At 41.3% G+C, this 27,878-nt stretch overlaps 1 protein-coding gene and 1 long non-coding RNA gene across 8 annotated transcripts in view; one reads left to right on the top strand and one right to left on the bottom strand.

Moving 5' to 3' along the window:
• Positions 1 to 258: 258 nt before the first annotated feature.
• Mia2 (MIA SH3 domain ER export factor 2) overlaps positions 259 to 27,878 on the top strand; it is a 96,886-nt gene continuing 69,266 nt past the window's right edge. For all 7 annotated transcript variants that reach the window (XM_042260577.2, XM_016007357.3, XM_016007356.3 and 4 more), the window contains exons 1-6: positions 259 to 563; positions 6,257 to 6,390; positions 9,001 to 9,087; positions 13,724 to 14,972; positions 25,649 to 25,831; positions 25,936 to 26,036. In XM_042260577.2, the coding sequence (XP_042116511.1) occupies positions 449 to 563; positions 6,257 to 6,390; positions 9,001 to 9,087; positions 13,724 to 14,972; positions 25,649 to 25,831; positions 25,936 to 26,036 (1,869 nt within the window). In that variant the 5' untranslated portion in view covers positions 259 to 448. The remainder of the gene's footprint in view (positions 564 to 6,256; positions 6,391 to 9,000; positions 9,088 to 13,723; positions 14,973 to 25,648; positions 25,832 to 25,935; positions 26,037 to 27,878) is intronic.
• On the bottom strand, positions 10,812 to 26,016 carry LOC121822319 (uncharacterized). Its single transcript, XR_006063326.2, has 2 exons — positions 25,847 to 26,016; positions 10,812 to 11,348 (listed from the first exon to the last, which is right to left on the bottom strand). It is a non-coding gene; the product is annotated as an uncharacterized LOC121822319 (long non-coding RNA).

The following is a 27,878-nucleotide window of genomic DNA, read 5'->3' as shown; positions in this document are numbered from 1 at the left end:
GGCTCTATATCTTCTCTTTTGAAGTTAGAATTTACATGCAGTAAATATTTGGTTTGTGCTTGTTGACCGATCTGCCTGAAGACAATGGTAGAGATTAACTACCCTTTTGTGGAGGCTTAAGAACTGTCCTGTTGGGCTCAAGGTTCCTTTAAGTGAGTCAGTTTCACATGGGCTACTTTATAAAACATTAGTCCAACTAAAAACCCCCGTTAATGATTAAGCCCTTCTGTATTATCTGTCTAACTGACACTGCAGCTTGAGACAGAGAGTGTTAACTCCTGAAGCTGAGCCACGACACCAACGGGAAAATGTAGTTACGAAGACACGGAACGACACTCAACCTTTTCCTCTTGTATGGCCGGAGAGAGTGTCTGCTGTTCTGCTGGTGTGTCTGTGACCTGACAGGCATTCGGATGCTTGCTCAGGATCCCTGGTGTCTTGTGTAAGCATGGCGGAAATCAGTGTTCGAAGAATCCTTCTTTTGGTTATTTCTCTGGCTAAGTGTCTGGAGGGCACAGAGCTGCTGGCACACCTCAAAAAGTGTGGTGACTTGGAATGTGAAAGTAAGTTTGCATTTCTTCTTCTCACATTAAATGTTCCTCTGGCCCTGGATGATGAATCAGCATTAATAATACTGAGAAATATTTGAATGAGAAAGTGTAGCTTGACATAGAAAAGGAATTCTAGAAGCAAAATATTTTGTGACAGCATTATTATACATTTAACATACAAGACAAAAATAAGACTCGACATAGAAATATGTCAGAAATGGTATTAATCCAGGTGTCAAAAACTAAATAAAAACTAAAACTTTTACTATATTTTTTAAAGACAATTGAGTTGTTTAAAAAAATATCAGGCAGCTTGGTAATTCACTCTTTATGAAGCTTCTACATTTTAGTTTCTATTTTAAAATCAAGAATTTCTGATTCTCATGAGTTTCCCCAAAAATGTTTTTATTTCAAACATGGTGATTCGGGCCGGGCGTGGTGGCGCACGCCTTTAATCCCAGCACTCGGGAGGCAGAGGCAGGCGGATCTTTGTGAGTTCGAGGCCAGCCTGGGCTACCAAGTGAGCTCCAGGAAAGGCGCAAAGCTACACAGAGAAACCCTGTCTCGAAAAAACCAAAAAAAAAAAAAAAAAAAACATGGTGATTTAGCTGTCTAAATTTTATCAAGTGCTAATAATATCAAATGTTAATTTTTTATGTAAAAATGCTAAAATAAGTGTTCCAATATAGATATTTATGACTTATTAGATTCAATATTAAATTCTCTTGAGTTTCTATGATGAGAAATTAATCATACTTTGTTGTTTAAGAACTTACGTTTTAAATTATTTATTTATTATTATTATTATTTTGGTTTTTCGAGACGGGGTTTCTCTGTGTAGCTTTGCTCCTTTCCTGGAACTTGCTTTGGAGACCAGGCTGTTCTCGAACTCACAGAGATCTGCCTGCCTCTGCCTCCTGAGTGCTGGGATTAAAGGCATGCACCACCACCTCCCGGCTTTATTTTTTATTTTATATATATGGGTATTTTGCCCGCAGGTATGTATGTATGTATGTATGTATGTATTATACAACATATTCACTTAGTGCTCACAAAATCCAAAAGAGGGCATTGGATTCCCGGGCACTTGAATTACAGACAGTTGTGAGCTTCCATGTGGGTGCTGGGAACCAAACCTGGGTCCTCTGCTAGAGCAGTAAGAACGCTTAATCACCCAATCATCTCTCCACCTCCAAGATTTTTTTGTTATCCACATGATGGCATAAAATAATTTTATCCTACTGAATATGATGGAACACACCTTTAGTTACAGCACTCAGGAGACAGAAGCAGCCAGATCTCTAGTTCCAGGTCAGTTTGAGCTACATAGTGAGTTCTTCGTCTCAAAATAAAATCACAACAACAAAAACAGAAAAAGAAAATATTGTATCTTCATCTTAGAGTTGCTGAAAATGAGTTATATCTTTCCCACATGAAAACTATTTCTAATTTTGCAAAATTAAAATACAAAATATAGTTAAATGAAACAAAAAATTCTAACATATATATGTATAAAAGATTTATTTACCTCTATTTTTTGTGTGTTAGTGTTTGCCTGCATGCGTGTAAAGGCACTGGGTGTGTGCTTGCTGCCCTTAGAGGCCAGAGAAGGTTCTGAATCCACTGACAGGAGTCACAGATGGCCACAAGCCACAAAGTGGGTGCTGGGATTTGAACCCAGATGCTCTGGAAGAGCAGCCAATGCTCCCATGGTGTCAGTCATATCTCCAGCCCCAGTAACTTTTTTTTTCAGGACAGGGTTTCTCTGTGTAGCCTTGGCATTCCTGGAACTCCTTCTGTAGTCCAGGCTGGCCTCGAACTCAGAGATCCACCTGCCTCTGCCTCTCAAGATGGGACTAAAGCAGTGCACCATCATCCCCTGGGTAGTAATGTTTTTTTTTTTTTTTTTTTTTTTTTTTTGGTTTTTCGAGACAGGGTTTCTCTGTGTAGCTTTGCGCCTTTCCTGGAACTCACTTGGTAGCCCAGGCTGGCCTCGAACTCACAGAGATCCGCCTGCCTCTGCCTCCCGAGTGCTGGGATTAAAGGCGTGCGCCACCACCGCCCGGCGGGTAGTAATGTTTTTATGAATAAATTTTTGGTGACCTTTCTCAGAAGTCATTTGAAACATATGTTTACTACATCTTTCCTTTCTTTTCTTACCTATCTTTCTTTCTTCCTTTTTTTTTTTTTTTAACCTAGTCCTGGCTATCCTGGAACTCTCTATGTAGACCAGGTTGGCCTTGAACTCACAGAGATCTGCCTGCATCTGCCTCCAGAGTGCTGGGATTAAAGGGTTGCACCACCACTCCCTGACAGCTACCTGGTATTTCATAAGATCCTTTAATTTTTCTCTAATAACTGCTTTTTATATTTTAGTAGTATTTTTATTTATCTTTTGGCACTTTCATACATTTATACGATGTGTTTTTGATCATGTCTGTTCTATATCCTATTTCCAACTCCACCTGCAGCCCCTGTAACATCCCCTCTCCTAATCCATATTCTCTTTTTTAATTTTTTAAAGAAAGTTCTTCTCAAAGTCTTTGAGAAGAACTTATTCACTATTTCATGTGTGAGTGTTTTGTCTGCATGGATGTTTGCATGTATGTCTGCGTACCAAGTGCATGCCTGGTGCTGGCAGAGGTCAGAAGAGGGCATGGAGCTCCCTAGAATTGTAGTTACAGATCAGTGTGAGGCACCATTGTGGGTGGGTGTGAGGCCATCAGCTGGAGCATGGGCAACCTACCAGTGGCCACACCCCTAAAGAAAAGTGACTCTTTTCCCTCAGAAGCCCTGGACTCAGTAGTTCCTCAGCCAGCAGTAGGGGCTTGCGAACCTCTCCCTGCTCTGTTTTGGGGACGTCAAGGGCTTGATCTTGTACAGGTCTTTGGCAGGCAACACCCACCTCCTATCCAGAAGACAGCATTTCAAAATGCAAACTATGACTAGTTTAAACCTATAAATTCCATGTGATATTTTTACTCATAATCCTTTTTTCTTAACCTTTTGGAAAAGCCATGCAGTATGTAGAGAAGTTTGCAACCACGGTACTTGATAGTGACAATTCTTTCCCGCTTTGCATTGAATCAGCACTTTAATATTTTTAGGGTCCAATAGAAACTCAAATTCATAGTAATTTATATTGCTATTTTGATTCTTATTGAAGAACTTAATATGTTTTTAAATTTTACCCATGAGTACCATAATAGTTGTATGATAAGTGTGTTCCATTAGACACTGAAGGACTGAATCAAGCATATGTGATTTACTCAGAGTTATTGAGGGCCTACTATATTTCCAGGGTGTATGTCTTAATACAATGTGTTTTAAAGGTAATAAAGTGAAATGGAAGTTGTTTCTTACTCTGTAGGAATATTAGTTTTATTTAATAATGACAAAACAGGTCAAGGTGAAAAATAGTGATATAAAATTGTAAGGATAGCAGGTAATGCTGGAGTTCAGACTCAGAGAGGAAGGGAGATATGAGTTAAGTAAGAAGATGTAATCGGGGCTGGAGAGATGGCTCAGCCAGCGGTTAAGAGCACTGGCTGTTCTTCCAGAGGTCCTGAGTTCAATCCCCAGCAACCACTTAGAGGTTCACAATCATCTGTAATGAGATCTGGCGCCTTCTTCTGGCCTGCAAGACAGAATGCTGTATGCATAATATATATATAAAGATATAATCAGCATCCTGACCTCCTGGTTCCAAATAATCACTTAGAGGTTTATATTAATTACAAATGCTTAATTACAAATGCTTGGCTGATAGTTCAGGCTTGTTACTAGCTAACTCTTACATTTAAGTTAACCCATTTCTATTAATCTATGTATTGCCACATGGCTCGTGGCTTTACCTGTCCTCTAGCATGTCTTGCATGTCTTGCTTCCTGGGCAGCTGGCTGGTGTCTCTTGACTCCACCCTCCTTCTTCCCATCATTCTCAGTTTGGTTTTCCCGCCTAACTTCCGCTACCTGCCTGTCAGCTTTTTATTAACCAATGAGAGTAATATATATTAATAGTGTAGACAGGATTGTTCTACAGCAAAAAGAGAGATGAATTTTTTTTCCTGGCCTGAGGGAAGATAGAAGCTTAGGATAAGGAAGGTGATGTTACAGGGAAAAAAAATCTCAGGGCAGATCTATCCAACCAGAGCTATATGATCAGTCCCCTAACCCTTAGCTAAAGGCTCATTTGTTAGAATGAATGAGCTTGTAGATATGCGTTGAGGATTTAACAAAATGAGAATATAGTGCATGGAAATGTTAGGATACCAGGAAGAAAGCCAGCGTCCTCCACACCAGAGAACAGTGGTGACTTACTCTGAGAACAATATATTTGCAAGCTGGAGTGTAGTCCTGAATCTATGCAAAGGAATAGAAGAGGTTGCTTAACATAGGAAAGGGCAAGGGCTTCGGAGACGGATCTGTGGTTAAGAGTGCCTGCTGTTCTTACAGAGGATCTGGGTTCAGTTCTCAGCAACCACATGGTGGGCGGCTCACACTCACCTATAGATCCAATTCCAGTGGATCTAGTACCCTTTCTGGTCTTTGTGAGCACCAGGCACACATACGGCCCATATACATACATGCAAGCAAAGCATATGGTCCATATACATACATGCAAGCAAAGCATATGGTCCATATACATACATGGAAGCAAAACGCTCAAACACATAAAATAAAACCTTTAAGACATAAGACACAACAAGGAAGGGAGAGCCTGTGAGATGACTCAGTGGGTAAAGGCACTTGCTGCCAAGCCTGACAATCTGAGTTTGACAACTAGGATCCATTGGATACAATGAGAGAACTGACTCCCAAAAGTTGTACTCTGACCTCTACATGTGTACTACATGTACATGAACATACACACAAATGTAATTTAAATTAAAAAAAATAGATAAGTGGGATCAGCTTGTGAATAATCTTCAGTACTGTGCCAAAAAATCTGGGCTTGCATCTGTGTGTAGTGAAAAGTTTATTTTGGCTTTTGAGATCATAACCAATATCAGTAAATTAGCATTTCAAACTTTATTATTGTTGTTGTTGTTATCATTATAGAAATAGCCTGAGGTAGTTTGAATGTAATTGACCTCAATAAGCTCATAGGGAGTGACACTATTAGGAGGTGTAGCTTTGTTGGAGTAGGTGTGGCCTTGTTGGAGGAAGTGTTGGAGGAAGTCTCATACATGCTCAAACCACGCCCAGTGTCTGTTCACTTCCTGTTGCCTTCTGATCAAGATGTAGTCAGCACCATGTCTGCCTGCATGCCTCCATGCTCCCTGCCATGATGGCAGGGATAATGGACAGAACCTCTGAACTGTAAGCCATCCCAATTAAATGTCTTCTTTATAAGAGCTGCTGTGGTCATGGTATCTCTTCACAGCAATAGAACCCTAACTAAGACATAGCCCAAACTCCTGAAATCCTCCTGCCTCGGCTTCATGAATGCTGGGATTACAAGTGTGAACTATCAAGCCCAGCTATCATTTCAAAACTTAAAGGATGAATTGAAGGAAGGCAAAATGGATGGAGGTGTCAAGTATGGTGGTATATAACTATTGTCTTAGCACTTGGGAGAAGTTGAACCAGGAAGCTTTTAAGTTTGAGGCCAGTGTAGGATATATAGCAAGACCTTGTTTGTAAAAAGTAAATGAGAAGCCACAACATTTTAAAGTGTGTGCTTTTCTTTATGTGTCTTTGCAGCTTTAATCAGCAGAGTCTTAGCCCTGAGAGATCATACAGGACCTGACTGTCGGTACCTAAACTTCACTACGGGTGAAGAGATATCTGTTTATGTTAAACTTGCAGGAGAGAGAGAAGATTTGTGGGCAGGAAGCGTAAGTATCTAGTTTTAAGAACTGAACATAGAATAAATGGCTGAGGATCCTCGATGTTAGTCTTTAAAAGACCTCTGATCTCTGTATAAATATTTAAACCCTCTTCATATTTAAGAAAACAAACAAAAATGATCACATGCATGCCTTTAATCCAAGCACTCGATACAAGGCCAGCCTGTTCTACATAGCAACTTCCAGACCAGCCAGGGTTAAAAAAAAATCACATTTATTGATGCTCTAAGTTTTTGGGTAGACAGCTTGAGATGAAAGACTAAAGGAGTGCCTTGAAATTATTTTTACATAGCATACATGGTTTTAAGCTTCGAGTTCATATTTGTTTAGAAAGCCTTTAGGAGTACTGACCTGTATAATGGCAACCTCTCTGTGCTGTCAGTGACCAAGTGTGAGAAAGACTGAGAAGTCAGTTCATCAGATTTCAAAGCATGTCTGTCTGAACAGAGAGAGGGCTGAAGTGTGCTGGAGAGGTCAGCAGAGAGGTTGGTACTCTAGGGAAGAAAGGTATATAATTTTTTCATGGAATATAAAATAATAACTGTGAGATCCTTTTATTTGGCCAAACTAAAAGCAGCCTAAGCTATCTCTGAGGATGATAATTAATGGTTCCGGTTGAAAAGATTTGTATCTCTGATGTGTATTATGTTTTATAATAACAGCATGCTGTGATAGATAAGTTTACTCCCAAGCTCAATAAACATGACCAATCTGATAGAGTCCCACATAGTTTTCATATTGTGTATGCATCAGGTTCTTCCCTAATATAGTCTCTTATGCTCACTGGCTGAATGAGACAGAGTTTCACGTAGCCCATGCCATCCATAAACTCCCAATGTAGTCGAGGATGGGTCTGAATGCCAGATCCTCCTGAGTGTTGATGTTGCTGGTGTACAATACCATACCACACAGACTGTATCTAAAACCGTCCTCTTCGCACCAGGAGATTCATAACCAAACCTTTGCCACTGGCCAGATGTGCTTCCTGCTCTGTAACTCTCAGGACCCCTTACTGCTTAGAATGGTTCTAAAATGCCAGTTTGTGTTTTGAATGCAGCACAGAAATCTGATGCAGGTACAAGAAAATGACTTAGTATAAGTCATAACAGGCAAAGAAAGCAATCTTTGTTTGTTTACTAAGCATGAAAATAATAATTCTACACAAAATGGTATTTAATGGCTAAAACTCTGGGTGAAGTCCCAGCTGCTTTTAGTTTGGTATATTGAATGTTCAGTCTAATTGCTTCTCTGCCTTTTTGCTAGATGAAATAGAGATGAATAGTCTGTGCTTATAACAATTTAAAGACTCATACTGTGCACAGACTTATAGACCATTTCCAAATAGTTATGTATTGTAATACGCAGACTATTATTACTATGTGATACATATTACTATTTACAATATTATTATATTATTATATTTATAATACTATATATTGTAAATGAAGACTAAATGCAGAGCTAGAAGAATCATATTTAATATGTGATGGTGTTAGATCAGAAGACGGAAAATACCTGTGAAACTTTAACAGACGTAAGAAGGGCTGTGAGGGCTGGGCGGTGGTGGCACACCCTTTAATCTCAGCACTTGAGAGGCAGAGGCAAGGCAGCTCTCTGTGAATTGAGACCAGCCTGGGCTACAGAGTGAGTGGTTGAGTGGTGACTTCACTGTTGGGGGACGTCCTACATGTGCTTGAACTGGGTCAACCAGGCTAGCCCAGAAAAGCCAAAAGGAGCACAAAGGAACTGCATCCTCCCTTGGGGACACGATCAAACTCAGGTCCTTGTGCTTGCTAGGCAGGTGTTCTACCACTGAGCTAAATCCCCAACCCTACATCCCTTTCTTGAATGTGACACCTTGAAAACTCCAAGTTTGTCACATTTTCCGGAGTCTTTCTTAGCTGTCACCTGAATTGTTACTTTTTGGTATCTCAGACATAAAAGTGTATATCTGCAGAACCTGAGCAAAGAGGGTCTTTAGGAAATAAGGGAGGGGTTGGGCTGGAACAATGGCTGGTGGTTAAGAGCTCTCGCTATACTTCCAGAGACCTGGGTTCAATTTCCAGCACCCACGTGGCAGCTCACAACTATCTATAACTCCAGTTTTAGGGGGTCTGATGCCCTCTTCTGGTCCCCACAGACACTACAAGCAAAACGCCCATACACACAAAGTAAAAATATGTAAATCTTAGAAAAAGAAAATGGAGAGAAGAAAACGAGAATAAAAGGAGTATATAAGCCAGTTCTCATATTGAAGTTTTTGACAAGGGCATTTTACAGTGCAGGTCATTATGCCCTTAAGTTAATATTATTCCGTCAAATTACCGAAAAATGAGGCGTCGCTCATGTTCTTTTTGTTGTTATTGTTTATTTGGCACAGGGGCTTAATGCCAAGGCCCTAGGCATGCTAAGCAAGCACTCTACCACTTCATTATATCCCCAGTCCCCACTCCTGAGTTTTAGATGGCATTTGATAGCCAATTAGTGTTTTGTGATTTAATGTAGCTAAAAGCCAAGGTCACAGGGCAAAATGAGGCTCAATAGTTATTACTGCTTCAATCGCTTTTCCTTTATAACCTTTGTTCTTTGTTTTGATAGAAGGGAAAGGACTTTGGATTTTTTCCCAGAGACGCAGTCCAAATTGAAGAGGTGTTCATATCTGAAGAAGTCGAAATGCCAACTAAAGTGAGTAAACTCATTCTCAGCTATTAATTGAATTAAAAAAGTTCTTGGCAAAAAAAAAAAAATAAGGTCTCCTTGAAATAAATGTTCATTGGTTGTGTGCCTCATTTAGTGGCTGCAAACAGCAGTTATTAAGAACTTCTTGGAGCTGGGTGGTGGTGGTGGTGGTGCACGCCTTTAATCCCAGCACTTGGGAGGCAGAGGCAGGTGGATCTCTGTGAGTTCGAGGCCTGCCTGGGCTAGAGAGTGAGTTACAGCAAACGGGCAAAACTACACAGAGAAACCCTGTCTCAAAAAACACAAAAACAAACAAACAAACAAACAAACAAAAAAAGAACTTCTTGGTATGGTTTGGCTGTGTGAATACAATTAGATAAAGCAGGACGGAGGACAGTTAAAGACTTGGCTTTCTGAGAAATTGACAGGCAGTAGGGTACAGTGGTTAAAAGAGCGAATTCTGGAGAGTGTAGGTTTAAAGCCTGACCCAACCACTTACGAGGGCTGTAGTACTGGATGCCTGAGTTTTATCACTTGGAAAATAGGAACTGTGAGCAGAGCTTAGCACTACCTGCAACAGACTGAAGACTAGATAAGCATAAAAAAAGGACACAGAGGGGTTGGGGATTTAGCTCAGCGGAAGAGCGCTTACCTAGCAAGTGCAAGGCTCTGGGTTCAGTCCTCAGCTCCGGGAAAAGAAAAAAAGGACATAGAGCAGCACACAGTTTCTATTCTCTCTCTACAGTCGCTGATACTATTGTCCTACTAGGACCAAAGGTTATTTCTTCTGCCATGTCCTGAGTTCTCACATCTGCACAAACACTTTGGCTAGTGGGTTTTTTTTAACTAATTAATTTTATTATTTGATGTGTATGAGTGTTTGTCTGCATGTATATCTGTGTACCACATACATGCCTGGTGCTGGCAGAGGCCAGAAGAAGGCATCAGATCCCCTGGAACCGGAGTTACAGACAGTTGTGAGTAGCCATGCGGGTACTGAGAACTGGACCTGGGTCCCCTGGGAGAGCAACCAGTGCTTTTATTTATTTATTTATTTATTTATTTATTTATTTATTTATTTATTTATTTATTTATTTATTTATGGTTTTTTCGAGAAAGGGTTTCTCTGTGTAGTTTTAATTCCTGTCCTGGAACTCACTCTGTAGCCCAGGCTGGCCTCGAACTCACAGAACTCCGCCTGCCTCTGTCTCCCGAGTGCTGGGATCAAAGGCGTGTGCCACCTCCACCCTAATGTTAAGCTTGGTAATAAGAAAAGGAATCATGGGGCGAAAGAGATGGCTCAAGGGTTAAGGGCACTTGCTGTTCTTACAGAGGACCCAGGTTTAGTTCTCAGCACTCACATGGCAGCCCACATGTGTCTGTTACAGGGGACCTGACACCCTCACACCAATGCATATAAAATAAAATAAATTATATAGATTATTTTTAATTTATATAATTATATTTATATATTTTAATTTAATATATATATATAATCCTCCAGAGACACAACACACTCTAAATAAAATTGTAATTAAAGATCCGGGAGGTGGTGGCGCACGCCTTTAATCCCAGCACTCGGGAGGCAGAGGCAGGCGGATCGCTGTGAGTTCGAGGCCAGCCTGGGCTACCAAGTGAGCTCCAGGAAAGGGGCAAAACTACGCAGAGAAACCCTGTCTCAAAAAACAAACAAAAAAAAAAAAAGAAAGAAAAGAAAAGGAATCAGAAAGTGATATTTAAATACAAGAATTTGACTTGCCAATTTAATTCAGATTCCAGGTTTTACCATGCATAAGGCCATCGTGAAATAAGACGTTTGCTTCCACAAACTGTCTGTTGTTGGCACTGGGATTAGTTGTCCACTTCCTGCCGGATCCTTAGCCCCGTGGCTTCTGTCTGTGTACCGTACCTCTAGCACGTTCTCGGCTCTGTATTTCCGCTCTTGTAGACCTCTTCCAAGGCATCATCGTCCCTCTTTTTCACAATTTTATTTTATTATTATTATTGTGCATTATGTACCTGATGAGGGGGAAGAGTCATTGCCAAGGAGTGCCTGTAGAGATCAGAGGACAACCTGGAGGAGTCAGTTCTCTCCTTCAGTACTTGTATGAGCTCCAGGGATCGGACGGACATCCCAGACTAGCACAGTCATTGCCTTTACTCACGGAACCATTTCACTGGCCAGGCACCATCACTTCTTGGTTGGAATACGGTGGCTTTCTAGCTGTTTGGCCCCTTTCCAGTCCATTCTTCAAACAGCAATGGATCTTGTAAAAACAAAAACAAACGATCAGGTCATGTCATTCCTTTCATTGAGTCCCTTTCACGGCTTTTCACTGGACCTGGCGTACAACTCAGACTCCATTCCCGACCTCACAGGTCCTGTTCATGCCGCTGTTCCGATCGTGTGCCGTTCTTCTCCCATAAGCCACACATACCCTGGACAGACTGTCTTTTGATTTGTTCTTAGAATGAGCCTACTCTTACTTAGCCCAGGGACTTGAAGGGACTCTTTGGTGAGAACACACAGCACTGTTTCCATCTAGCTAGTTTCTTCTCATCCTGTAGGTCCCGATTTAAAACATGGGTGCCTCTCAGGAAACTTTTGGAGTATTTCCCTAAATTCCAGTGATAGTAACAATAACAGATTTGTGTAAACTCACAAAATCGATGAGTTTATTATAATGAGTTATTATGTGCATTTTTGGTGAGCTGATTATTACTCTATGTAGACTGGGGAATGTTGTAATTAGTTTGCAATTTAAAAAAAGAAATGAGAGCCAGTGAGATGACTCAGCTGGCAACCCTGAATTGATCCCTGGAACCCTTGTGACCTTGGAAGGAGACAACCAACTCTACAAATTTGTCCTTTGACCGCCACATGAACATCATAGTATACATGTCCTCAAATACACATATTAGGGGTGTGTGTGTGTGTGTGTGTGTGTGTGTGTGTGTGTGTGTGTGTCCTTGAGCTACAGCCTATGTGTGAAGGTCAGAGGTCAACTTGCTAGAGTTGATTCTGTCCTTGTACTGTGTGGGTTTGACAATCAGGTTGTTAGGCTTGGTGGTAAGCACCTTTACTTTGTAGCTAGAGTTTTCCTGCCTGGCCCACAGTCAGGACAAATCTTTGTCACCCGCCAGTCCCACAGCCGCTCAGACCCAACCAAGTAAACACAGAGACTTATATTGCTTACAAACTGTATGGCCGTGGCAGGCTTCTTGCTAACTGTTCTTATAGCTTAAATTAATCCATTTCTATAAATCTATGCCTTGCCACGTGACTGGTGGCTTACCGGTGTCTTCACATGCTGCTGGTCATGGCGGCAGCTGGCAGTGTCTCTCTGCCTCCATCTTCTGCTTCCCAGAATTCTCCTCTCTCCTTGTCCCACCTACTTCCTGCCTGGCCACTGGCCAATCAGTGTTTTATTTATTGACCAATCAGAGCAACAGATTTGACATACAGACCATCCCACAGCATTACTTACTGAACAATTCAAATATATGAGCCTGTGGGGGTCATTCTCACTCAAACTATGACAGCTAAGAAGTTCACTATCAAGCTGCGGACATCTTTTGAGGGCATTTTTGTTATATGACTGTGGTGGAAGGAAAGAGTGAGAGAAGTCATGACAGAGCAGGGGGGTGAGCCCATCGTTTGATAGAGAATCACTCCTGGGATGACGCACCCACTCCCATGACATTCACACTGCCCTCATGGCCTAATCACTTACCATGAGGGTCCACCTCCTAAGATTGTTGCATTAAGTTTCCTATATATACTTTTGGGGGAACACATTAAGCTATAAGCCTGTGCCCCGAAATCACTGCACAAATGTTCGCATTCACTTAGCATACTCTTAGGAAATACCAGATTTTGTAGCTAATATATATATGTGTGTGTGTGTGTGTGTGTGTGTGTGTGTGTGTGTGTGTGTATAATATATATATATATATGCCTTCTCAACAGAACTTATTTGTGGAATATACTCAAAGCATTAATAATCTATGCTTTTCAACTATTTGATAACAAATAAACCATACTTTAAGAGTTTTCATTTAAGTTTATATCATTAATCCTTAGAAGTCAGTTGTGACACATGTATTTGAGGGTCAGAGACCTAATTTTAGGCTTTGCTCTGGGATTAAGCTAGTTGTATATTTTTGGGAAAATCATAGTCATCTGTTTACTTTATTTTGTAATAGTCTTTTAATAAAACATTTATTTTTATTTACTTGTCTCTGTGTGTGTCTTTGTGAGTATATGCCACTTGTGAACAGGTGCCCAGGGAGGAAGGAAGAGGATCTTGGATTCCCTGAAACTGGTGTTATAGTCAGTGAGTGAGCCACCTGATGTAGGTGCTGGAAACTGAGCTCAGGTTCTCTGTAGAGCAACAAGTGCTCTTATATAATTTTTGTTTTGTTTTGGTTTTGTCTTGTTTTTCCAAGATAGGATTTCTCTGTGTAGCCCCAGTCATCCTGGAAACCCCTATGTAGACCAGGCTAGCCTCGACCTCAGAGATCTGCCTCTCTTTGTCTCCTCAGTGCTGGGATTAAAGGTATGAAACAACACACCTGACTATAGTCTGCTATCTTAAAATGTTTAGGGAGAGACATTTATGATTTTTTTTTTGTCCTTTAGGAGTCTGACTTTCTTTGTCTTCTTGGGGAAGGCTACATATTTGGAAGTGAACATAGTGAGTTAAACAGAGATGGTGATGGAAATGTGTACCCATATGAGGAAGATGAAGACCCAAACTATAGCATATATGAAAGTGATTTTCAGCCAGAACCTGACTTTTATGTAGCTTCCAAAGGACCGTTTTTTGAAGACCAAATTTCAGCATCAGAAGCTCCTGAAGATTTCAGCATTTCTAATGAGTCTAAGGATTGGGAAGAGGCTGGAAGTGCGGGCAGTGAGGATCAGGATTATACTCCAGATGTGGACCATGTCTTGCCATCCCAAAGCTTGCCTGAAACGCAAGAATGGTTTGGACTGGGAAGAGAAGAAACTGGAAAGAAGGCTTTTGAAACAGATACTGAACCCACACAAGAAAGCTCATTTCAAAGCAGAAAATTAACAGTGGAAGAGGAGAATGACCTAGAGAAATTAAACAATGCTGAACCCCAAATGGAACTTGAGCAGGATCCAGAATCCCAGTTTGACTCAGAGACACCAGAATTCAGTCCAGGGCCAGAGGAACAGTATGAACTAGTGTCTGAGTCGGAGAACATCCTCAAGCCTCCAACCACTGGCTGGTTTGGTGGTGGATTTACAAGTTATTTAGGTTTTGGAGAGGAGGATCCAGAACTTGAGTTATTGTCCAAAGAAAGCAATCCGCCATCACAAGATGTTCCCAGTTCTGTTTCACCTGATGAAGAAGCCCCAGCTCCACGCAGAGAAGCAGCAACGGACGAGGAAGATGCCTTCATTAACGACAGCTCAACTCTCAGTCCAAACTGGTTTAACTTGGGTTTTGGTATGCTAGGCTTTGCCTATGCTGATGAAGACAAAAGTATTTCAGATGATGGGGAAAGTGAAGGTGGTGAGGTAGATACCCACAAACATCCTCTAGCAAATGACTTTGACCCCGGAAAGGAACGAGAGAGGAAAATGATAACAGCCATGGAAACAGAAGTTCAAGCAAATAAGGACAGGGCCTTGGAGAAGACAGATGATTCTGAGTCTATGCAGTATCTGGCGAGGTTCTTTAATAACCCTTGGAGCTTCCAGAACCTCCCAGAGGACACAGAATTACCATTTTCCCAACGGATGCTGGATCAAGATGATATAGTTGAAAATGACAAAACTGAAGAACTCTCCACTGAAAAGTCTGCCACAGAGAACATGAAAGACCCCATGATGCTGGAGGGCAGATACAGCCTGTCAGGTTGGTATGAAAAGATTATAACATATTTGTTAAGGCAATGTATTTTTATAAGTACCCATCAGATGAAAGGTTCATGTTTGCGCTGGGGAGATGGCTCAGTGGATTAAGTACCTGCTGCATGAGCTTGAGGATGAATTTGGATTCTCCCCAAGCATGAAGAGTAGGGCAGGCATGGTGGCTGCTCAGCACCCAGAAGGCAGAGGCAGAGGGTTATAGGAGCAAGCTGGCTAGCTAGATTGGCTGGAACTGTTGAGCTCCAAATTCAGTGAGAGATCCTGCTTAGTTGGAGTAACTGAGGCAGACAAAAGATGTCCACTCAGGCCTACACACACACACACACACACACACACACACACACACACACACACACACACACACACAGCCAAATACATACACACTCTATTTTTTATTTATTTGCTTACTTTATTCTTCTCTCATACATGCTGTGGATATTGCTCTGTATAAATAAACATTGATTGGCCGGTAGCCAGACAGGAAGTATAGGCGGGACTAACAGAGAGGAGAATTGAGGGAACAGAAAGGCATAGAGGGAGACTGCCTGGAGCCGCCGCCAGGACAAGCAAGATGTAAGGTACCAGTAAGCCACGAGCTACGTGGTAAAGTATAGATTAATAGAAATGGGCTAAATATAAGAGTAAGAGCTAGACAATGATAGTCCTGAGCTAATGGCCAAGCAGTTTAAATAATGTAAGAGTCTGCGTGTTTATTTTATAAGTGGGCTCTGGGACTGGCGGGACTTGGTGGGTCCTGGAGAGAAAAGCTCTCCAGCTGCACATACATTATATCCTGACCATAGTTTCCCCTCCGTCCACTCCTCCCAGTCTCCCCCCCTACACACCTCACCTCTTCCCCAGATCCACTCCTCCTCCATTTCCCTTAAAAAAGAAAAAAAGAGCAAGCCCAGAGATGTCAACTGAACATGCCTTAACAAGTTACAATAAGACGAGGCACATAGCCTCATATCAAGGATGGACGAGGTGACCCAGTAGTGGGAAAGGGGTCCCAATAGCAGGCAAAAGGGTCAGAGACACCACCCCACATTCCCACTGTTAAGAGTCCTACAAGGGCCGGGCGTGGTGGCGCACGCCTTTAATCCCAGCACTCGGGAGGCAGAGCCAGGCGGATCTCTGTGAGTTCGAGGCCAGCCTGGGCTACCAAGTGAGCGCCAGGAAAGGCGCAAAGCTACACAGAGAAACCCTGTCTCAAAAAAAAAAAAAAAAAAAAAAAAGAGTCCTACAAGGACACCATTCTACACAGCTATAACATACATTCAGAGGACCTAGCTCAGACTCCTACAGGGCCCATGATTGTTGACTCAGTCTCTGTGAGCCCCTGTGAGCCCTGCTTAATTGATTCTGTGGGCCACGTACACACTCTAAAGAGAAAAATTTCCATGTTTTTCAGAATAGTCAACAACCAACAAGAACTATCTTACTGTTTGATTTACTCTGGGACTTAGAAAATAAAATCTAAGGAAAAGAATGATTAGCAGTGTCCTGGTGTTATATGAAGATTTAAAAAATATTTACAGTATATTTTAATTATCAGAGAACTATATTATGTAAATAGATTTTAAATTTTAAATACGGTGATGGCCTTTTAAAAGTGAAAGCAATTTCTACTCTCTGTCTTTATTTTCACCATTGTCCCAGAGGTCTTAATTTCTTTTCTCTTTCTTCCCTTTCTTTCTTTCTTTCTTTCTTTCTTTCTTTCTTTCTTTCTTTCTTTCTTTCTTTCTTTCTTTCTTTCTTTCTTTCTTTCTTTTCCTTTTTTGGTTTTTGAAGTCCATTTAATTTTTTTCCCTCTTATTTCCTAAATAAAATCTTTATATTATTTTGGCGACTGGAGAGATGGCTCAGTGGTTAAGAGCACTGACTGATCTTTCAGAGGTTCTGAGTTCAATTCCCAGCAACCAGGTGGTGGCTCACAACCATCTACAGTGGGATCTGATGCCCTCTTCTGGCATAAAGTCATACATGCAGATAGAGCACTCATACATAAAATAAATAAATAAATTTTAAAAGTCTTTATATTATTTTGCTTTGATTAATCTATTTTATTCAAGGCCTTCTGACTTTCCATTCTAGTAGATAAGGATTTCATTTATTGATACTCAGTTTTAAGACATTCCCGATAGAATCGTATGTCAATGGTTTTCTTTGAAACCTAAACTAATGGCAACTTCGACAATTCAAGATTGTCCAGATTCTTTTTTTTTTTAAGCTAAAGTCTCATTATGTAGACCAGGCTGGCCTTAAACTCATAGAGATCTGCCTGACTTTGGCTCCAGTGCTGGGATTAAAGGACTGCACTACCACATCCAGCTAGTTTTGATTCTTAAATATTATTTTATACCATCCTCAGTTATATTTTGTTTGTCTCCCTAAGAAACACTACAATAAGGGGTTTCTCTAAGTGTGTTAGATTCTAGAGAATTTCAGGCAGGGCTGGAGAGATGGCTTAAGGGGCAAGAAAAGTATTTGCTGCTCTAGCAGAGGAGCCGAGGTCAGTTCCCAGAATCCATATGGTGGCTCACAATCACCTGTAACTCACCTGTATCCAGGGGATACAGTGCTCGCTGCTGGCCTCTGTAGGCAACAGCTCTCTATGTGGTATACACACACACACACACACACACACACACACATACACACACACACGGAAACAAAACATTTAGACACATAAAAATAAGACACTACAAAAATTTCAAACACAAATATTGTAAAAAGATATTTTTCAACTGTTTTATTTCTGAGAGTTCACCAGAGGGCTGTATAGTGGGTGAATATCGGAAGACACAGCTCTATTTAGATGACCATTTATTAACCACTTCTTTTTTTTTTTTTTTTTTTTTTTTTCCCCGAGACAGGGTTTCTCTGTGTAGCTTTGCACCTTTCCTGGAACTCGCTTTGTAGACCAGGCTGGCCTCGAACTCTCAGAGATCTGCCTGCCTCTGCCTCCTGAGTGCTAGGATTAAAGGTGTATGCCATCACCGCCCGGCTTTAACCACTTCTATGATTAAAACCACATGGGTTGCACCAGTTGTGGTGATGCATACATTTAATCCCAGCACTCAGAGGCAGAGTCAGGAAGATCTCTGTGAGTTCAAGGCCAGCCTGATCTACAGAGTGAGTTCCAGGACAGTCAGGGCTACTACACACAGAGACCCTGTCCCTGTTTCAAAACAAACAAAAACAACAACAAAACCACAGAACAAAAAAAATCCCTCTCATATGGGTTGTAAAGTTAATATTGGAATCACATAGTTCCCAGCTCCATTCTGATTTGTCTGTGATGAATAGATCAGAAACCCAGAAAAGCACTGGAGAGAAGGCTCAGTGGCTAAGAGCACTCAATGCTTTCCCAGGGCTCTGAGTTCAGTTCACAGCATTCACACTGGGCAGCTCACATACTCCTGTAACCCCAATTATAGGTGATATGACACCCTTCTCTGGCCCCTTGGGACATTGCATGCACATAGAGAGAAGAAGGCGCACACACATACCCATTAACAGAAAATAGAAAGAAAAGATGTTAAAAATCCTCAGAAAATATTGATCAATAATACATAAATAACTGATCCTTAGGATGACATCAAACCTTTCAGAAGTAGCCCAAAATGCTGAGAACTCAGAAGGGAACATATTTGCATTAGAACCAATAGATTTTCCTGTATTTCAAGAACTGTTAATATCTCAATATTCTCCAAAATATGAGCCTTCTACTTGCTGGATGTCAGCACCCATGTAACATGGACATCTAGACTTCACTTTTTTTCCAAATGAGCATGGTGCACGACCACAAACAGCAGAGATCTAGATTGTCAGAGCTTCTTGTAAAGGACATTCCCTTGTTCTAAACTTGTTAATCTTCCCAAAAAACGTTTGAGGAAAAGCTGATCAGAGCCATTGGAAAGAAAAGAGACTACAGCAAATCAGAGCAATATCAAGTCTAGAAATATAAGCAATTTAAAAGACCGATACAGGGCGAATATGTTCACAGCACGTTGTATGTATGTATAAAACTGTCAAATATAAAAATTTTAAAAATGTTTTAAAGAGAAAAAAAGAATTAATGGAAAATGAGAGTCCCGACAGATTGTGCTCAAAGAGATTGATATATAAAAATTTGTCACAATTTAACTTTGTGATTTCAAGGTATCCTGAAAAAAAAAATCAGTGTTTTAAATTTTATATATCATTTCATAAAGTAATACTGGGAAATTTCTAAACAAGAAAACCTGGGCATGGTGATGCACCTCTGTAGCCCTGGCACGGTGGGGATGCACCTCTGTAATCCTGGCATGGTGGGGATGCACCTCTGTAATCCTGGCATGTTGGGGATGCACCTCTGTAGCCCTGGCACGGTGGGGATGCACCTCTGTAATCCTGGCATGTTGGGGATGCACCTCTGTAATCCTGGCATGGTGGGGATGCACCTCTGTAATCCTGGCATGGTGGGGATGCACCTCTGTAATCCTGGCATGTTGGGGATGCACCCCTGTAACCCTGGCATGGTGGGGATGCACCTCTGTAATCCTGGCATGTTGGGGATGCACCCCTGTAACCCTGGCATGGTGGGGATGCACCTCTGTAATCCTGGCATGGTGGGGATGCACCCCTGTAATCCTGGCAGTTAGGAGTTGGAGGCAAGAGGATCAGAATTTCAAAGCCAACTTGAACTATATAGTGAGTTCAAACAAATTTAAGGCTAGCCTAGGCTACATGAGGCTTCTTCTCAAAACATCCCAAAAAGAAAGAAAAAACAAGCTCCTAACAAATCAGCAAGTACAAATTATAACCAGTTTTAGAGAACTTTGGTGAAAATGTTTAGAAGTTCTTTTAAGTTTCAGGAAGTAGATACCCCACATATAAATAAAGCAGGGTGTTCGAACACATGTATGAAGTAAGTGAAAGCAACTGCAGATCATTTGGTGTGCATGTGTGACCAAAAACTGAACCCAGGACCTCACTGGGCAAGCACTTTACCATTGACTCATTTCTCCATCCATATTTTAACTTATCATTTTAACTTTTAATGTCATTTTATTATGTTTATTTTGTTGAGACAGGGTCTAACTATGTAGTCCTTGCTGTCCTGGAATTCACTCTGTAGACCAGACTGGCCTCAATCTCACAGAGATCCACCTGCCTCTGCCTTCTGAGTGCTGGGATTATTCTTTTAGTTTTTGTTTTTGAGACAAGGTCCTGGGTTGGCTGGGGTTAGCTGCCAATCTCTCATGCAGCAGAGGCTGTGATCTAACTCCCAACCCTTTTCCTCAGCCTCCCACCTGAGGGAATGTGTGGCAAGTGTCTGTACCGGCTGAGCCGTCCAACTTTTTCGGGAAATAAACTGATGGCTCTTTTGACCTGACATGGGCATCATTATATGGTACACCATTATAAAGAGCCATTTTTGACCTATGTGTGTTTGAAATTGGGAATTTAAAAGTTAATTCTGTGGAAAACACAATTCTTTAAAAATTGTTACGCTTATTTATTTTATTTGGTGTGTACACATGCATGCTATGGTGCTTGAGTGGAGGTCAGTGGAAAATCTCCTGGATCCAGTTTTCTCCCTGCACCACCATTGTTCCGGGGGATGAAACTCACGTCATCAGGCTTGATGGCAAGGACCTTTCACTACTGAGTCGTCTCCCCCGTCAGATAATCCTTTTAAAATGTAGCTTTCATATAGGATTCACCACAGCTTAATTGGGGAAGAATTGGAACGTTTCATAATACCCTAAATTAATTCATCATCTTCTTATTTTTTCATCATTTTTGTCTTTTATGTTTTTTTTTTTTTCAATAAATTCTGGTGTTTTTTCTTTCAAAAAAATTAAAATGTAGGTTTTTCTGGAGATGCACACACACCTATTTTTATTCTGAAGCTGAATTCAGGCATGTTTTGGTTTGTTTAAAAAATGTTTGTGAGCCGGGCGTTGGTGGCGCACACCTTTAATTCCAGCACTCGGGAGGCAGAGGCAGGCGGATCTCTGTGAGTTCGAGGCCAGCCTGGGCTACAGAGTGAGTTCCAAGACAGGCTCCAAAGCTACACAGAGAAACTCTATCTCGAAAAACCAAAAAAAAAAAAAAAAAAAGTTTGGTTTGTGAATTAGGCATAGTGGCATATGTCTGTAATCCTAGCCCTTAAGAGGTTGAGGGGAAGCTGGATGGTGGTAGCACAGGCCTCTAATCCCAGCACTCAGGAGGCAAAGGCAAGTGGACCTCTGTGAGTTTGAGGCCAGCCTGGTCTACAGAGTGAGTTCCAGGACAGGGTGCAAAGCTACACAGAGAAACCCTGTTTTGAAAAACAAACAAACAAAAAAAGAGGTTGAGGGAAGAAGATTCAGAATTCAAGGCTAACTTGATTTACAGAGTGAGACTCTGTCTAAAAAAAAATTGTAGGATAAACAGAAAATTCAAGAATATTTTATATAAACTTGTATCAGCACTATTTCATTGAGATATGAAATCAAATTATATTTCCCTAAAATTATAAAAACTTTTAGCCTGGTGGTGGTGGTGGTGGTGGTGGTGGTGGTGGTGGTGGTGGTGGTGGTGGTGGTGTTGCACACCTTTAATCCCACACCCAGGAGGCAGAGGCAGGTGGATCTCTGTGAGTTTGAGGCTAGACTGTTCTACAAAGTGAGTTCTAGGACAGCCAAGGCTACACAAAGAAACTATCATGAAAACCCAGAAAAAGAAAAATTATTAGTTGGATAACATGCTTTCAAATATTAATAAATGTGTATGACTATTTTTGCTGGCATATATGTCTGTCCATCACAGAAGAGAACATCAGATTCATTGTGAGCTGCCCTGTGGACACTGGGAATTGAACCTGCGTCCTCTGGAAGAACACTCAACGCTCTTAACTGCTGAGCCATCTTTCTATCTCCAGATAACATGCTTTCAAAAACATTTTTAATTTAGACTGACAATTTTATATCTATACATAATGTATCTTGATCAAATCCACTTCTGCTCCCTCCCTTTTCCCTGGACTCTCCACAACACCCCTTTTTTGCTAACATTTTTTTCTTTTCATCTGTTCATGTATTTTGTGTGTATCTTTTTGGAGGGGGCAGTTGTGCTGCAGTATACATCTTGAGGTCAGAAGACAATTTGTAAAAATTTATCTTTTTCCTTCCACCATGTGGGTCCCAGGGATCAAACTCAGGGCTTTCTGGCTCAGCAAGGGCCTTTTTCTAAGGAGCTCCCTTGCTGGCATCTATTTTTTTGAGTTTTTGTTTGTTTGTTTGTTTTGTTTGTTTGTTAAACAGAGTTTCTCCGTGTAGCTCTGGATATCCTGGAACTCATTCTGTAGACCAGGCTGACCTTGAACTCAGAGATCCACCTCCCTCTGCCTCCCAAGTGCTGGGATTATAGGCATGAGCCACTACCACCTGGCTTAATTTTTTTTTTTTTTGAGTTTTGAAACAGGGGTTGGCTATGTAGCCCAGGCTGGCCTTGAACTCATGATTCTCCTGCCTTAGTCTCATGAGTGCTTGATTACAGGAGTGTACCACCATGCTTGGTTGATAAGATGGATTTTTATTTAAACAGATCTAATTAATTTCTGAGGGAGGGGGAAGGCAGTGATAAGTTTCATAATTTCTGAGATTGCTTTTAGTAGTTTGACATTCTTATCTTGCTGAAGCAGTGTGTGAACCTCCCGAAGTCACCAAAGGAAACAATAATCTTGTGTGAGAGTTTTCCTTTGCCTGAAGTGGTCACAGCCAAAATGATCGAAAATACAGCTTAGTATTGTTTTTAACTTAATTTCTCAGCACAGCCTTGTCCTATATTTGGTTTGAAAGAGAAAGGCATTTGTGTGTACAAACTCATGGCAGCATAGATTTCACAGTTGCTATTTTTATATTTTTACAATATCTGTATCTTCCACGTTACGGAGCCAACGAAGAACTACAAAATGTCCTTGTGTTACCTCTGCTAATCTTTTTCTTGTTTGTTTCTCTGCGACAGGGTCTCATGTAGCTCAGGCTAGCTTTAAACTCACTAGCAGAGGCTAACCTTCAGCTCTTCATCCTTCTGCCTTTACCTCCCAAGTTTTGGCATTATAAGTGTGCACCATAATGCCTGGCTAAGACTATTTTTTTTCTACTTTATTTGTGTTACACAACACCTTCCAGTATATGAGTCACTAACATAATGTACTCTAAAGACAAGACATACTAAGAGCTGCATGTGGCTGTGCAATCTATAACCCCTGCATTTGGAAGGCTGGGGCAAGAGCACGTCCTGTGTGAGACCGTGCTGGGCTGCAGAGTGAAACCCTGTTGCAATAAGTAAATACAAAAGGTATATAAGACATCCTGTTAGCTAAAAAGGATTCCTCTAGAGCATGCATTCCTCTAAAATTTTCAGTTCATATAAAGGATGGGTTTGATTGTGGGATTTTAAAAGCCTTTTTAAAAGTAATTATTTTTCAAGCCGGGCGGCGGTGGCGCACGCCTTTAATCCCAGCACTCGGGAGGCAGAGCCAGGCGGATCTCTGTGAGTTCGAGGCCAGCCTGGGCTACCAAGTGAGCTCCAGGAAAGGCGCAAAGGTACACAAAGAAACCCTGTCTCGAAAAAAACCAAAAAAAAAAAAAAAAAAAAAAAAAAAAAAAAAAAGTAATTATTTTTCTTAATATGCTCCTTCAACTATGTAGTATGGCATGGTATATATAATGGAATGGAATGGACATGGGATTAAAGGTACAACCAAGGATGGAGTTTGAACTTAATGAATCCCCCAAAGAACATAAAGGACAACGATGTATGACATTTGATCAGCACCTTATCATTTCCAAACTTCTTCCTAAAAGCCTAGGGATGCTGGCCCTTTTCTGCATAAACGTTTGATCCCCAGGACTCACATGGTACGTTGAGTCCTGCAAAAGGCCTCTGACCTCCACACACATGCTGTGGCACACGTGCATACACACACACATGCTCAAGCGATAGTTTTTATATTTAATAGTGCATATTATTACACACACATGATCTAGTGGGCTCAGTTTTGGAACTTGGAAATCCATTACTGTAAGTTCTAGCATGGCTTTTTTGTTGTAGTAACTATTTTGCTCTATTTATTACGTAGGATTAGCTACCAATATTAAGTATCCTGTAGCTGCTGTAAATAATTTTTTCTCATTCTGACTCCCTGGTTATCTAACAGATAAAGTAAGCAAAATTTGTTTCATTGAATGACGTCTACATTGTATATCTTTCTGGATACATGTTTCTAACAGGAATGAAATATTTTTATTTTTATTGTTTTTTGAAACAGGGTTTCTCTGTGTAGTCCTGACTGGCCTGGAACTTGCTCTGTAAACCAGAGTGGCCTCAAACTCAGAGATTCACCTGCCTCTGCCTCCAGCGATCAAAGGCATGTACCACTATGCCAGGCAGAAATCTTTTTTTTAAAAATTAACTTTATTATTTATTTATGTGAGTGTTTTGCTTGTAGGTGTGTTTGTGCACCACCAGAAGCCAGCACGGGACCCCTGGACTTGGAGTTATACATGTTTGCAAGCTACTATGTGGGTGCTGGGGATTGAACCTGGGTCCTCTGCAAATGCAGCCAATGTTCTTAACCACTGAGTCATCTCCTCAGCCCCAGGAATGAAATCTTTAAAAAAAATTACTTTAAAAATATTTATTTTTAATTATGTGTATGTGTGTCTGTATGTGTCATGGTGTATGTGTGACAATCAGGACAAACTGTAGGAGTTAGTTCTCTCTTTTTTTTTTTTTTTTTTTTTTTTTTTTTTTGGTTTTTTCGAGACAGGGTTTCTCTGTGTAGCTTTGCGCCTTTCCTGGAGCTCACTTGGTAGCCCAGGCTGGCCTCGAACTCACAAAGATCCGCCTGCCTCTGCCTCCCAAGTGCTGGGATTAAAGGCGTGCGCCACCACGCCCGGCTAGTTCTCTCTTTTTTTAAATAAACTTGCTCATTTGTACTTTATGCTCATTGGTGTTTTGCCTGCATGTATATCTGTGTGAGAGTGTCAGATCCCCTGGAATAGGAAAGTTGTGAGCTGCCAGGTGGGTGCTGGGAATTGAACCCGGGTCCTTTAGTAGGACCTCAAGGCTCTTAACCTCGGAGCCATCTCTCAGGTCCTAAGTTGGTTCTCTTCTTTCACCATGTGTGTCCTGCTTCGCAGCAAGTACCTTTACCCACTGAGCCTTCTTGGTCAGTCCAAGAAATGAAATCTTTTTTTTGGGGGTGGTGGTGGTGGTGGTGTTTTTCTCTGTGTAGTCATGGCTGTCCTGGAGCTCTCTCCGTAAACCAGGCTGGCCTCGAACTCACAGAGCTCCACCTATCTTTGTCTCACGAGTGCTGGGATAAATTATTATTCTTAATCATGAGCTTATACAGCAGAAAAAAGTTGCTGATGTTCATTAGGTCCCCCCCCCTTTTTTTTAAAGCCTGGATCTTGCTAGGTCACTTAAGCTAACAGTTTGTGTTCATTTGTCACACTTCTTTAAGAACTTGTACAGGCCACAGCTAATGTTCTGTGCGTTTTCTCAAATGAAGTGTCATACTGGCCATCTTGTTTCAAACAGTAACTTTCCAGAAAATAAAAGGAAGCCAGCCACGAAGTAAGTATTTTAGCAAAGACATTTCTCTTCATGTGTTTGCAGATACGGCCTCTGAAATAGAGTTACCTGTGAGAGTCCCTGAAGGAATACATTTCAAAACCTCATCTTTGAAAGGGAATGAGGAAGATGCAGAGTCACGGGCGGCCTCTGAAGGGCCTGCTGTGGCAGAAACCGACAGGTCTGTGGGAGGGGCCCTGCTCGGTAGTCAGCTGGTCTCTCAAAAAGGTAAGAAATGGTTACCTGTTCCAGTTCATCAGCTGAAGAAGAAATTAGATTCAGAAATTATATATCAAGTGGTGATATGTTTGTTTTTTTTTCTAAAACAACAGAGCAAGATGCAGAGTTTCAGATTCTGAAGTATTTCTTTCAAATCGATGTCTATGGCTTCATGAATTCTGCTTTTTCACCATCTGAAATTTTTATAGAAAGGGTGAGTCAGATTTGAAATTTTAATTTATATTTCTTTAGTGTTTTGTGTGTGTGTGTGTGCGTGCGCGTGCACACCATGATACACATGTGGAGGTCAGAGGACAGTTAGGGGGAGTCAGTTCTCTCTTTCCACCATGTGGGTCTTGGGGATCAAACCCATTAGTCTTGGCAGCAAGCGCCTTTACCAGATGAGCCATCTCACCCACTCCATGGATTTTTAAATCTTTTACAATTTTTTTTTTTTTTTTACCCAATATAGGAACGACTTACAGACTTGAGTGACTCTTCCCTCTACCTACCTCACAGTGCTTCTCTTTCCATGAAATCTTATGTGTGAGTTCTCCTTAGAGAAAGGTTCTGTTAATAAATGTTGTTAGGAGTATTTTTTTTTTTTTCCTGAGGCAAGGTTTCTCTGTGTATCCCTGGCTGTCTTGGAACTCAATCTACTGACCAGGCTGCCTCTGAACTCAGAGATCTGCCTGCTTCTGCCTCGTGAGTGCTGGGATTAAAGGCACGCGCCACCACCGCCCAGCAGGAATTTTTTTTTTTTTTAAAAAAAAAAGATTGCGAATAATGATTTTCTGCCTTTTTTTTTTTTTGGTAAAATTATACTAAATGAGTCAATTAGAAATAGTATGAGTTAAAGAGTCTTGAGCAACTTGTTAGTACCAAATGACAGTTATGATCTTGAAGAGGTATAATAGGAATATAAAACCAACCGGTACTGTAATACTTAACTACTGTAGCAAAAATTCCAAATTCTGTTCACATTCTCACTTGTTGCTAACCTGATTATCAGCAGGATGTGGTATCCTACATCTGCAAGAGCGCAGCATTTGAGAAGCAGAGGCAAGAGGATTGTGAGCTGGAGTTCAGCTTAGGCTACAAAGTGAAACCCCATCTCAAAAAGGGGATGGGGCCCTGGAGGGACAGCTCAGTGGTTAAGAGCACTTGCTGCTCTTGCAGAGGACCAGGGTTCAGTTCCTGGCACCCACATGTCAGGTTACAACCATCTCTAACTCCAGTTGCAGAGCACCCCTCACCCTCTTCTGGACACCAGGGCACTAGGCACACACATGTTGCACATACATACATGCAGGCAAAATTCTCAGACACATAAAATAAAGATAAATACATCTTTAAAAACTTATTACTAAATGAGATATAGCCTTGCAACAGGGCCTCACTTTAGTACTTAGCACAAAAGAAAACTTCTGCATCTGGGCGGTGGTGGTGCACGCCTTTAATCCCAGCACTTGGCAGGCAGAGGTGGGTGGATCTCTGAGTTCAAGGCCAGCCTGGTTTACAGAGTGAGTTCCAGGACAGCCAGGTGTTGTTGGGATTTTTTGTTCTTTTTTGGGGACCTGCCAGCCAACTCCCAAATAAATTCATACATGGAGGCTTATTTTTAATTATGAATTCCCTGCCTTAGCTTGGCTTAGTTTCTTGCCGGCTTTCCTTAACTTATTCTGTCTACCTTTTGCCTTTCGGCTTTTCCCATTCTCTTACTTCTGTAAATTTTACTCTTTCTCGGTGGCTTGCTGTGTAGCTGGCTGGCTGGCCCCTGGGGTCCTCCTCCTTCTCTGGCTCCTAGATCTCAGATCTCAGGTCCCTCCTCCCAGCTCTCTCTGCCTGCCAGCCCCACCTATCCTTTCTCTTGCCTTGCTATTGGCCAGTTCTTTATTAGACCATCGGGTGTTTTACAAAGGCACAGTAACACAGCTTCACAGAGCTAAACAAATGCAACATAAGCAAAAGTAACACACCTTAAAATAATCTTCTGCTGCAGCCAGGGCTCCATAGAGAATACCAAACAAAAAGAATATCCTCCACTAAAAATTAT

The sequence above is a fragment of the Peromyscus maniculatus genome, chromosome 14 (genome assembly GCF_049852395.1).
Source record: "Peromyscus maniculatus bairdii isolate BWxNUB_F1_BW_parent chromosome 14, HU_Pman_BW_mat_3.1, whole genome shotgun sequence".
NCBI lineage: Eukaryota > Metazoa > Chordata > Mammalia > Rodentia > Cricetidae > Peromyscus > Peromyscus maniculatus.
Note: the sequence above shows the minus strand (reverse complement) of the source record. Positions and strands in the feature narration are given on the sequence as shown.